The 12,825-nt window shown below is 36.6% G+C and overlaps 1 protein-coding gene across 2 annotated transcripts in view; it reads left to right on the forward strand.

Moving 5' to 3' along the window:
* Nucleotides 1–2,452: 2,452 nt before the first annotated feature.
* Nucleotides 2,453–12,825, forward strand: part of NUP107 (nucleoporin 107) — a 37,420-nt gene continuing 27,047 nt past the window's right edge. Inside the window, exons 1-6 of one of the 2 annotated variants that reach the window (XM_010970492.3) lie at nucleotides 2,453–2,611; nucleotides 4,348–4,439; nucleotides 4,941–5,027; nucleotides 5,677–5,792; nucleotides 7,975–8,119; nucleotides 12,421–12,524. In XM_010970492.3, the coding sequence (XP_010968794.2) occupies nucleotides 2,604–2,611; nucleotides 4,348–4,439; nucleotides 4,941–5,027; nucleotides 5,677–5,792; nucleotides 7,975–8,119; nucleotides 12,421–12,524 (552 nt within the window). In that variant the 5' untranslated portion in view covers nucleotides 2,453–2,603. Of the gene's footprint in view, nucleotides 2,612–2,669; nucleotides 2,853–4,347; nucleotides 4,440–4,940; nucleotides 5,028–5,676; nucleotides 5,793–7,974; nucleotides 8,120–12,420; nucleotides 12,525–12,825 lie in introns of those variants that run through there. The other variant, XM_074375100.1, reaches the window with a different exon arrangement.

Genomic DNA, 12,825 nt, shown 5'->3' on the forward strand with positions numbered 1-12,825 from the left:
CAAGGTCCTGGTTTCAATCCCCATTATCTCCATTTTTTAAAAATTAAGGGGAAAAATGATGCAGATGAATAACATTTGATATGATAATATGTTCATACAATTAAGTGAAAAAGCAGATTATAAAAGTGTTATAGTCTATTCCCACTTGTTCCAGTTATCTATTGCTACATCAAGCCACCCAAAAATGTAATGCTGGAAAACATTAACTTTCTTGGTTCTGTGGGTTAACTGGACTCAGCTAGGTGATTCCTGTTGAGGGTCTCTCATGTAGTTGTAGCCAGATGTAGTTAATGGAACCATAGGAATTTTAAATTTTTCTCCATTTGCCTCTGTCTATTTTCTTATCTTTCTCTAATAGTCACATCTACTGGATTTATAGTAAGAAAACCATGAAACAGCTATTTATAATTTACCAAAACAAGTTTGGCTGAGACAGGAAGGACACAGAAAAGATAACAGCTAGAAGGAATACCAGGTGAAAGGATACTTTCGTTTGAGGGAGGAGGGAGTTTGGGCAGATTTTGAAAGAGCCAATTGACCTCATGTGCCATCTGTTGTGACTGAGAAATACTCAGAAATACTTACGTAGTATTCCTGCACCTCGTCCCTTCAAATGTTTTTAAAAATAGGTTTTTTTAAGTGTTTATTTTATTGTAGTAAGTAGGAGAATGTCTTGTTCTTGATTTAGAAGATGCATTCTGAAGTATTTGGGGTGAAGGGTCAAGATATCTACAACTAAACTTTCAAATGGTTCAGGCAAAAAGCAAAAAAGAGAGCATCTGTGGGGAAATGTTAGCAATTGGTGGTTCTAGGTGCAGAGTATATTAATGCTTATTTTACATCTCTTTTGTAGTTTTGAAATTTTTCAGTATAAAAAGTCAGGGAGCAGGGAAAACATGATGTTTGATTTCCTCAGCTGATGGGAGTGAGGGAGAGGAAAGGGTGCTCCAGGTTAGACACTTCAGGTTTGAGTGCTTTGGAGATGGCTACTTGCTGGTCTTTAGCTCCTGAGCAGCTGTACTTTCCCAAGCCTTTTCTCCAGCTTCTTAACAATTCCATGAGCTGCTGATAGGCTTCTGGTAAATTCTCCTTCTCTTAAGTTAGCCCTAGTGAATTTCTGTGATTGAAACTAAGAACTCTAAAAACAAGGCTAGAATGTATACAATATGCATCACACAGGAACTTATTCCAAACAGTTCTAAGGCAGTCAGATGAATATACTTTGAAATATTCAAGGTAGTATGGCGTTCATACCTACTAATCATTATGCCAAAATGAATCCCAGTGCATTTTTCAACAAGTGTTCTCTGCATATGAACTGAACATCGAGCTAATCCTTTGCCCAAAACTGTGCTTCCCTTTTACTGTGTTCCTTATGGTCAACCACTTCAAGTACGTTATATGAGTAAAACACATTGGAATTCACTTGCTAAGGGACGCGTGGCAAGAACCTGAAACACTGTCTCATACTTTGAATATACCTGCCTCTGGCACGGACAAAAACCATTAAGACCACATTTCATTTCCCGTAAGAGAACAAGTGCTCTGTTTACAAGAAAATAGGAAGATGGGGAAAATGAGGAACCATCAGGATGGAACTCAAGTAGTCACTGAAGGAAGAGAAATTAACATTTCGATGACTACTGTGTGTAATGCACATTTGACATTTCATTTTAATCCTCCCAAGAATTCTGTGATAAAGGCGTTATCTCCATTCTACAGATGAGGAATCTGCAGTGCAGGGGTCTCGAGCTTAGATGGTTCCCAGAGACACGTTTTTTTGAAACACTACGTTGTCTCAGCGAGAATTAGGTATGAAGAAGCCTTCCTGGAATGACGTTTCCCGGGATTAGAACAGAATGCAAATGCCTAAGGCAAAACTTCGACTGATTCCTTCAGAGCCAGAATATACTATATTTGCCTATCCGGCACTTGGAAATAGAGGGCAATACCATCATCTTTTATGCTTTTTAAGACAGGTGACCCTTTTCTCCTTAATAGGGAAAAATACAAAGTAAAGAACAAATAGCCGTTATGGAAAACAATTTTAAAAACTGTATGGGGGTTTACACTACAGTTCAAACAAGGTGAGTACAGTAAGAGAGGGACACCCGAGGTGTAAGGCAGTGCCTGCATGTCTGAATTCCAAATCCAGGCTGTTCCTCAGAGAATACCAGGAAATGACTTCACGTTTTTCTAGACGATCAATATACGTCAAGTATCCCAGTAGGAGAACCTGGAGCCTGGACCACGCCCACAAATGCCAGTCAGGCCAAGTGGCGGCCGCCCATCACCGCTAAACTGGGTCATGCCCCGCCCTCTGTCCCGCCCCTGGTTCTACCCAGCCCGGCGCGGTCAGCCACTGGCATACTTTTGCGCCTGCGCAAACCAGACACGCTGCAGCATGCGGAAGAAGTCGCGCATGCGTCTGTTGAGAGTTTTTTTTCCCCTCTCCTCCCTCTCCTCGCCCTTTCTTTCTGCAGAGGCTTCTTGAGGACCTGCTTCCGGGTCGAAGGGTTTGCTTCCGGAGAGCGGGAAGGCTGAAACGCGGTGGCTAAACTGGAGCTGAGTTTGCAAGGTGTTCAGGGGAGAAGGCTGTAACCATGGACAGGTCAGTTCTGGTGGTGACTACTGAGCTCGGAGACTTGTCCCTCCCGCTTGTTGGAGGAACGAAATAGGTGAAACCCGACTTCCAGAAGAAGCAGAGGAGGGCCCAGGTGCTGACCCTAGGACTCCTTTCCCTGTCCGGGAGACTGCAGCTGATGGAAGAAAGGCCGTTTGGGTCGGGGAGCGATACGGATAATGATAGTCTCCTGCTTTCCCACGGCATCCCGGCCGTCTGTGCGACTTTGGTGCGACATTTTCGCTTCTAGTATGGGCAGGGCAGGTGTTGGCCGGGCATTCGAGATGCTGAGTGACTTGCACGAAATCATAAAGCCAGTCAGTGACGGAACAGGGATCTTAGCCCAGACTTTCTGATTACAAGTTCTAGCATTAGATAGTTATTTAATCGAGTTCTTTCTATGACGCTGGCCCTACGCTTGGCATTTGCGAAAAAGATGAGTTATTCAAAGTTCTTGGCCTTGGCCTCGGGGAAGGTGTAGTGGATGGGACAGCTGAGCAGTGCGAATTGATTGTTTTGTACTGCTCTGTGGGAAAAGAAATGAAGGAGCAATGAAATCACCCTGTCATGGGAGGTGTCAGGAAGACCTCTCATAGAAAGTAACTTTCTTGTTGGTCTTTGAATAGTAGCAGTAGCCTACATTGAGTACCTTAAATACTTAAACATATTATGAGCTAATTTAATCTTTCTGACAATCCTATGAGGATAGCTACTATGATCCTTTTTTCGTAGATAACATTGGAAGTAAAAGAGGTTAAGGAACTTGGTCAGTTCGGAAGCTAACAAAGAGAACTAAGTTGCCAACCTAGATCTGGGTTTCTCTAGGCTCCAGGAGACCAGGAAGACTAATGAGGCAAATATAGACCTCTGTAAAAGAAATAAAATGTACAAAGGTGTAAAAATATGAAAGTGTAGCTAAGTGGTCACGTGCAGTGTATGTTTATATGGGAGTGATGTTTGTGGCTGAATAGGAGGCAGAACTGGTTAAATTGGAGTTAGACTGTAAAAACCATGCTAGGAAATTTAGATTTGATTCTCTAGGCCGGAGACAGCTATCTGAAGTTTTGAAGTGTGGAGAAAACGCGTATTAGTTTCTTGTCTTAACATACTGGTCTCTTAATTCAAACAGTTAATTTTCTAGACTTTGGGCTGAGAATGACAAAGGCATTGTGACTACAATAGTGCTGGGACAGGAGACACCCTCAGTGTACTCTGGGGAAAAATAACTTGAAGGATCATTTCTCTGCAATTTACTAGAATTCTTTTTCACTTAGCCTTCCAATTCATCAGCTCAAACAATATTACCTGTGGTTTGAAATATTTTGGAGACTACAGAAGATCCTTTTAAGAGAGAGTACCTGTAATTTTAAGGACTTCCTGAGTCCAACGAGGAAAGATTTACCTTCATGAAGCAATTATCTAAAACAGTGTTATAAGGTAGATTTAGATTCCAAGTGTTAAAATGATTCCAAAGGAGAAAATAATAAGTGAATGCTAGAAAGTCAAAGAAGTTTTTGTGCAGGTAGAATCTGAGCAGGACTTTGAGGGATAAGAAGGATTTGGAGCCAGAAGGGCATTGTCAACAAAAATATCAAAGACTTGGCTATTGGGGTGATCTACGCCATGACTGACTCAGGGTCCTTTAAAGCTCCAATCATGATTATTAAGTTTCTTACAAATGCTACGTTCTCATTTCATTCACATGAGCTTGATTGCTGTTTTAGGAGTGGCTTTGGAGAGATGTCATCCCCTGTGATCCGGGACGCGGAGGTGACTCGGACTGCACGCAAACAGAGTGCTCAAAAAAGAGTTTTAAGTATCCTTTGCATTTTAAGCATCCTCATAAAAATTGCAACATGTTTGGAATTAGCATTATAGAATTTTCTTTTTATAAGAGGTATTAAACACTAGCTATGATAATAAAATGCTGTGGAAATTAGTTTTTTTTTTTTTAACTCCCCAGATGTGTTATTTGGTAAATACAATACTGAAATTCAGTGAGATTCATGTTTCCCTGAAAACAAAGATAATCCATTTTACTGTTAACTATCATATTGTGGTTGGCTTCTGCTGAGACTAGATTTTTTTTTTAATTTGAAATCTGACTAAGAGCTCTTAGTCAGTGTGTAGTAACCTAAGACTGATAACTGAGAATTTAAATGGGAGAGGGAATTATTTACTCTTTACATAGAAAAAATGGTAGCTATAAAATTATTCTTGAAAAATGTTCATATATTTTGTATAGTGTAAGTATGGTTCACTCTATGTTTAATGGTGTCTTTTATACATGGAAAACTTTTCTTAACTTTTCCTGTAGTCCGGGCATCCCAAGATGAAACTTTTGCTAATACTACACCAAGAAACCAGGTTATCCCCCGAACTCCCAGCTCATTTCGACCACCTTGTAAGATTTTTTTTGTTTTTAAAGCATTTGTAATGATAATAATAATAATAGTAACTAATACCTGTAATACACATAATAATTATAATATTTGCTTAGAGTAGCAGTAATTATGAACAAATAATAACAATTGCAGTTACTATTTGTTGAACTCTCATCATGTGTAAAGCACTGTATTTTACGTAAATACAGAATAACTATGACTTAGCTATCGTTTTGCCAAAACTGAGAGGAGAATTAGAGAAGTCAATTAATGCAGATAACATAGCTAAGTATGTAAGTAATGGAACCAAAATTCAAACCATAATCTTACTCCAAAACCCATGCCCTCTATACTATAATATACTTTATCAAATTAGACTATGACAAATTCATGGACTCGTTAATGTCTTTTTTTTTTTCTCAGTTATGTTATAATGAAAGCATCTCTGTGTGCAGTAAAATTTTTCCTAGTGGGCTCAGTAGTACCAAAACATACTGAGAAAAAATAAGTCAAATCTTTGTATCATGGAAGTATTAATATTGAAAGTATTTATTTGGTTAGAATCTAAGTAATTGAGAAGTGAAAAATATTCTTTATTGTTTGCTTGTTTTATTTTTATGATTGATGCTCATGCACTTTGAATTCTTTTTACTAACCTCTTGCTTGTAGTTACTCCCCCAAACAGAAGCTTCCTAAGGCAGCCAGATGTTTCCTGCATTCTTGGAACTGGAGGGAGGTCTCCCCGGCTTACACAGTCTTCAGGGTTCTTGGGAAATTTGTCAATGGTATGTAGAAAAATGGGGCTGAAATTTTCTCCCATTTTATAAAATTATGATATTTATGTAAAGGTTAGTATTGAAAGTATTTATTTGATTAGAATCTAAGTAATTGAGTAATTTAGGTTAAAAGCTTTTAATGAGAAGTGAAGTCTTTTTCATTATAAAAGTAACCAGGTTGTGTGGATTGAAATAATTTTAACCGTCTCCTGCTGTAGGTGGAAGATGTGACACCAGCAGCTGTTAGATGCAGGTAAAATGTGTTAATCTGACAGTTTCCTACTCAGAATAAATGAAATCTGATTGGTTGCTGGTGGCTATAAAAGCTGAGTCCTGTTTTGAAGCATAGAAGAGAAGGAAGCCAAGAGTAATCAGTGAAGACTGTCATAAGGAAGAGAGGCAAAGCATTAAAAGAAAGAAAAGAGAAAATTTAGGGAGAAGTATATGAGACACTTTAGGAATCACTGTGGTACCAATAAATAGCAAAAGAAATGTCATGTAAACTGTGATACAGAATGACTTAATCTAGGTATTTAAAATACCCTGTAGAAAAAGAAGGAACTGTATCTCACTGAGAAGAGAACGGAAAAGTTTTGTTGGAGTAGGAGAGTATCATGGCCCATTTGCTTCCAAAAACAAGATAAAAATGGCTCTTTATTTGGCTTTCTGCTTATTAAAAAGGCACAGAGATTTTTACATACACTGAAATTGTCTAAATTATGTGTTTTCTGAGAAATGGTTTTGCATGTTAAACCTCTTCTTGTCTTAGAAGGTTAAATCAGTCTTTAAAATATATATAGTCTTAGAGATTTTTAGAGTGTTACTGTCTAACAGTGATTAAGTCATTGAACAGTTTTACTCTGCTTATGAAACTGGTTAATTTTTGGCAATGTTTATTCTTATTCTACTTAAAAACATGAGTGAATTGACTGCCTCTGGGTTTAAGCAAAGGAAAATGACTATTATTTACTGCTTCCAAACTACAAAATGAATAGTAAAATTATTACTCTCTTAAAGGCCAGGATAGAGTAAATGTGCAGTGATTATTACAAAATGTTTGGAAATGACTTTGTAGTCAAAAGTATTTTCTTGGATTTGTTTTGCCAATTTTAATATCAGCTGTGAGAGGTGGTCTTGGGTATGTACGTTGCCCTGAAGGAAGTACAATTATTTGCTATGTTAATTTTACCATATGTCTACCTACCAAGATCTGATTATGGACCAAAGTATTTTTCTTAATGCAGAATGTCACTGCTGTGTAAGATTTTCAGTTTGATCTTTATGCTAATGACGATAAGTCACTTACAGGTACATTTTTATTGTTGCTCATACCTGGATTTTAAATAAAGGTGAATTTTAAAAAACTTTCTATTGATTTTTAAAATGTATCCAAAAATAGAATAGTAAAGTCACTCCTATGTGCTTTTTGTGCACTTTCAACAGTTATCAACATATGCCTGATCTTGTTTCATCTATACCCACAAGCATTTCCCCCACATTACTTTACAGTTCCCAGATTTCATACCATTTTATCCATAAATACTCTGAGACATAAGGATGCTTTCTTTAACGTAAACGCAATATTGTTAACACATGTAACCCCTCCCTACACACATACACACACACAGACACACAGAGTAATTCTTTTATCATTTCAAATAGCCATTTTACTTTTTTTTCTTTACAATACGTTTCATTAAGTGTTTTCATTTCCTCAGTTGTGTCAAATTTTTTAAGTTGGTTTCTTCAAATCAGGATCTAAACAAGTTCAACACATTGCATTTGCTCGTTGTGTCTCTTAAGTATTTTAATCTACAAGTTCCTCTGTCATCCTTTTTTTCATTATCATTTATCCATCAAAGAAACTGGTTTATTCATCCTGTTCTATTTCCCAAAGTTTAAAAAAATTGGTGTGAACTAGTCCTAGAGCAGTAGGACTTCCTTATTTTTCTTATTAATAGCAACTTGAATATTACAAAATGCAACTTTATTGGCTTTTTTGTTTACAGTGTGGAGTAGTTCAGAGAAGGAAACAATCAAAAAAGCCATAATTTCCTTAACAAAATAATTCCGTGGCTATCTTTTAAAAATGAGAAACACATAAGATTTTTAAAAATCTTAATAGTATTAGCCTTTTTTCACTCAATGGTAATAACTCCATTGCTTTTCTGCATCTTCCCTTTTTTTTAAGGTAACTAACCTGGATGACAGTAACTGGGCAGCTGCATTCTCGTCACAACGTGCAGGGCTCTTCACAAACGCAGAGCCTCACAGTGTAACGGAGGATGTAACACTCAGTGCCGTGATGTTACGTGAGGATGATCCTGGAGAAGCTGGTAAGATGGCCTTGAGCTGTGTTTGTGACACAGTAGCTTGTCATTTTACTGAGATCAGGGAAATTATCTCCTATTTCTAAGCGTCATCAAACAGTATTTTTGCTAAGCTAATTAGTGATGGTAATGGCTAAGCTATTTGAAGTAGTAGCTCTAGAACGTTGAAAACCTCACCTTAGTTCTCCGTTGGAGCAGCAGCTTGCCATTTTATCTTTCAGTGTGAATAGCAGCCTGTTAGGTTATTAGACTAGTCACTATGATTTTATTCTTTTCATATTTGTGCTGTGGAAAGAGCTGCTCTTTCTCTTTTGGTTGAAGTTTTGTCTGACATTGTTGACATGTTTTATTTTGGTCTGGATGCTAATGCTGTTTTTTCCAAAGAGCGTTGTGACCATTCTAGCTTTAGGTTGGTTATTACCATTCCCTTTTGGAAAAAAACATTTGCTTTTAGTGTGTCTGTACCTACACACTATGACATAAGTTCGTCATCATTCTATCCTAAGTTTGCATATGTGAGTGCTAGTCAGTATGCTTACCACGGTGTGAACATTAACTCATTTCATGGCTATTAAATGGTTATAGTCATTATAGTTATAATAACTGTTCCCATTTTCATAGAAAGGAAACTGTTGCTCAAAAAGATCAAGTAACCTGCTTGAGTTCACCTGGCTAGGAAGTGATGGGCCCAGGATTTGAAACTAAGCAGTTCGATTCCAGAGCCCTTCTCTAAACATTGTGGTGACCACTGATTCTTTGTAGTGTACCAGTAATAAGTACTCAGATTTTGAGTGACTCCAAAATACTTTGTACTTAATCTATAAAATATAAACATTTCATTTTTGGTATGAACAATGGCTGAGGCCTGAAATATATAGTACTGTAGTAGAGTGCATGCTTTTCTCCCTGAGTAAAACATGTCGTTTTACTATCTGTCATAACTTTCTCAGCTATTTTGTACTTAAAATATAATTCAGATGTTTTAAAATTTGGCTCATGTTTTTATAGTAATTGTTTACAGACTAATGACCAATACATCTTTGGACTCTTAAAAGATTTATAGGTGACAAGAGAAAAAATAGATAAATTGGACTATATCAAAATTTAAAACTTCTCTGTGTCAAAAGATACAATTAATAAAGTGAAAAGGCAACCCATAGAGTGGGAGAATATATCTGCAAATCATATATCTGATAAGGGGTTAATATCCAGAATGTAGAAAGAACTTCTACAACTCAACAATAACAGAAAACAAACAATCCAATTGAAAAAAGGTCAAAGGACTTGAATAGATGTTTCCCCAAAGAAGATATAAAAATAGCCAGCAGGCATATGAAAGGTTGCACAGCATCAGTGATCATTAAGGAAATGCAAATCAAAACCACAGTGAGATACCACCTCACACCCATTAGGATGGGTGCTATCAAAACAAAAACAAAAACAAAAAGCCAAACAAGAAAATAACATGTTGGCAAGAATGTGGAGAAATTGGAGCTCTTGTACAGTGTTGGTACAGCACTATGATGAACAGTTTGATGTTCCTCAAAAAATTAAAAAATGGAATTATATAATTTAGCAATTCTACCTCTGGGTATATACGCAAAAGAATTGCAAACAGGATTTCAAAGAGATTTGTATACCCATGTTCATAGCCCCTTATTCATAATAGCCAAAAAGTCCGTTGATGGATGAATGCATAAACAAAATGTGGTATATACTTACAGTGGGATATTATTCAGCCTTAAAAAGGAAAGAAATTCAGACACATGCTACAACATGAATGAACCTTGAGGACATTATGATAAATGAAATACTAACATAAGGGATAAATACTGTGTGATTCCACTTGTATGAGGCACCAAGTAAAACTCAAAGGAGAATAATGGTTGCTAAGGTCTAGAGAAAGAGGGGAATGGAAATTATAGTTTTAGTTTAGGTTTTTTTTTTTTTAGATGAAATTGACATATAACATTCTTTAAGTTTTGGTGTACAACATACTACCATACTGCTTTGATACATTTGCATATTGCAGTATGATTATTAGTGTTAGCGAACACCTCTATCATACCTTCACATCACATAATTACTGTTTCTTTTCTGTGGTGAGAACATTTAAGATCTAGTCTCTTAGCAACTGTGAACTATATCATACGGATTTTTTGGCTGTACTCAGTGCTGTGCATTACATTTCCAGAGTTTACTCATCTTCTGACTGCAAGTTTGTACCCTTTAACCAGCATCTCTCATTTCCCCTACCCTCTAGCCCCTGGAAACTACCATTCTACTCTCTGTTTCTATGAGTTTGGTTTTTTAGATTCCTCATAAAAGTGATATACAGTATTTGTGTCTATCAGATTTATCACACTTAATGCCTTCAAGGTCTATCCATACTGTTACAAATGGCAGGATCTCTTTCTTTCTCATGCCTGAATGGTACTCCATTGTCTATATACCATTTCTTTATCCATTCATCTGGTGAGGACACTTGGGTGTTTACTCCTGTCTTTGCTATTGTGGATAATGTTGCCGTCAATGTGGGAGTACAGGTACCATTTTGATAACCTGTCTTCATTTCCTTTGAATATATATTCAGAAGTGATATTGCTGGATCGAATGGTAGTTCTATTTTTTGATTTTTTGAGGAACCTCCATACTGATTTCCGTAGTGGCTGAACCAATTTATATTCTTACCAACAGTGTATAAAGATTCCCTTTTCTCCACATCATCTCCAACACTTGTTATTTCTTGTCTTATTGATGATAGCCATTCTTTTTTTTTTCTCTTTTTCACTTTTTGCAAGTTGTTTTATTTACAATGCCAACTTTTAAAAGTCACTAAAGTTAACTGGAGAATAACTAGGTAGAAATCGCTTTACAAAAAGAGGGAAAGCCCAAAATGCCACTTTCTATAGAGAACCCACAGTTCAATTTTATTCAGAGCAAAGAACAAAACAAACTTTTGATATACTAGAAGAAATTCAGCCATAGATTTGGAATCTGTACTCAGACTACACATGCAGTGAGGACAAAATTCTGCTGAAACAATTGATTTACTGCTGCATTTGTCTACTATTTTTCTAATATTAACAATTATAAACAAAGCAGTGCAACTAGTATTTGGAACAATCCTTACAGTGTTACAACATCAAGCACGAAAGTTCACTTCTTCTCACACCACTCCGTGATGATAGCCATTCTTATTTCTTTTCTTTTTTCTAAATGGAGGTGCTGGGGATTGAACCCTGGACCTCGTGCATGCTAACATGCACTCTACCGCTGAGCTATTACTCTCTCCCCTCATGATAGCCATTCTTACAGGTGTGTGGTGACATTCATTGTGGTTTTGATTTATATTTCCCTGATGATTAGTGATGCTGAGCATGTTTTCATGTACCTGTTGGCCATTTGTATGTCTTTGGAGAAATGTCTGTTCAGTTCCTCTGCCCAGTTTTAAATCAGATTGTTTGTTATTGAGTTGTATGAGTTCTTTATATATTTTGGAGATTAACTTCTTAACAGATGTATGGTTTGTACATATTTTCTCTCATTCCATAGGTTTTGATTTCATTTTGTTGATTGTTTCTATTGGTGTACAGAGCTTTTTAGTTTGATATAGTCCCACTTGTTGATTTTTGTTTTTGTAGCTTGTGCTTTTGGTGTTGTATCCATAAATTGTTGCCAAGATCAGTGTCAAGGAGTTTTTTCCCTATATTTTTTTCTAGGAGTTTTATGATTTTCAGGTCTTGTTTAATCCTTTTTAAGTTCATTTTTATGCGTGGTTTAAGGTAGGGGTCCAATTTTGTTTTTCTTCATGGGTTTATCCAGTTTCCTCAGCACCATTTATTAAAGAGACTGTCCTTTCTCCATTCAGTGTTCTTGGCTCCCTTGTCAAATATTAGTTGACCATGTATGTGAGAGTTTATTTCTGGACTCTCCATTCTGTTCCATTAGTTTATGTGTCTGTTTCTAAGCCAGTGAAGTGTGATGCCTCCAGCTTTGTTCTTATTTCTCAGGATTGCCTTGGCTATCCTGAGTCTTAAGTTTTGTAAAATAAAGAGTTCTGTGGACGGATGGTGGGGATGGTAGCACAACATTGTGAAGGTACCTAATGCCACTGAACTATACACCTAAAAATGGTTAAGATGGTAAATTTTGTTATGTGTATTTTACCACAGTTATAATTTTTTAAAAATACAGCAGTTAAAAAAAAAAAGAGGACTCATAGCTATGTTTTTAAGTTTAAAAAAAAAACAGAATTACCTAGAAGTATGTCATTGAACTTTCTGTTTCTTTTTAATGTGTTCTAGCATCCGTGAGTATGTTTTCTGATTTTCTGCAGTCTTTTTTGAAGCACTCTTCAACTACAGTTTTTGACCTTGTAGAAGAGTATGAAAACATTTGTAGTAGTCAGGTAAGTTAATTTAATTCTATTGTTGGTCAAACTTCAGTGCTCTTAGGTTTTTTTTTGAATAGCATCAGTTTGTAAATTTTCATACTGTATTTAAGGAAGATGTCTCAGGGGTGTAGTGGCAGGGGTGGCATGGTTAGCACGTCAGCCACAGCAGCTCTCCTTTTTACATATTGAGAGTCCATATAAGATTTCTTTTGAGGACAAAAGGATTCTGCAACTTTGAAAAAGAAGATCTACAAATAATAAGTAAGTATATGAAAAGATCTTTAACATCATACATCATTAGAGAATTGTAAATTAA

This window comes from Camelus bactrianus, chromosome 12 (genome assembly GCF_048773025.1).
Source record: "Camelus bactrianus isolate YW-2024 breed Bactrian camel chromosome 12, ASM4877302v1, whole genome shotgun sequence".
Taxonomy (NCBI): domain Eukaryota; kingdom Metazoa; phylum Chordata; class Mammalia; order Artiodactyla; family Camelidae; genus Camelus; species Camelus bactrianus.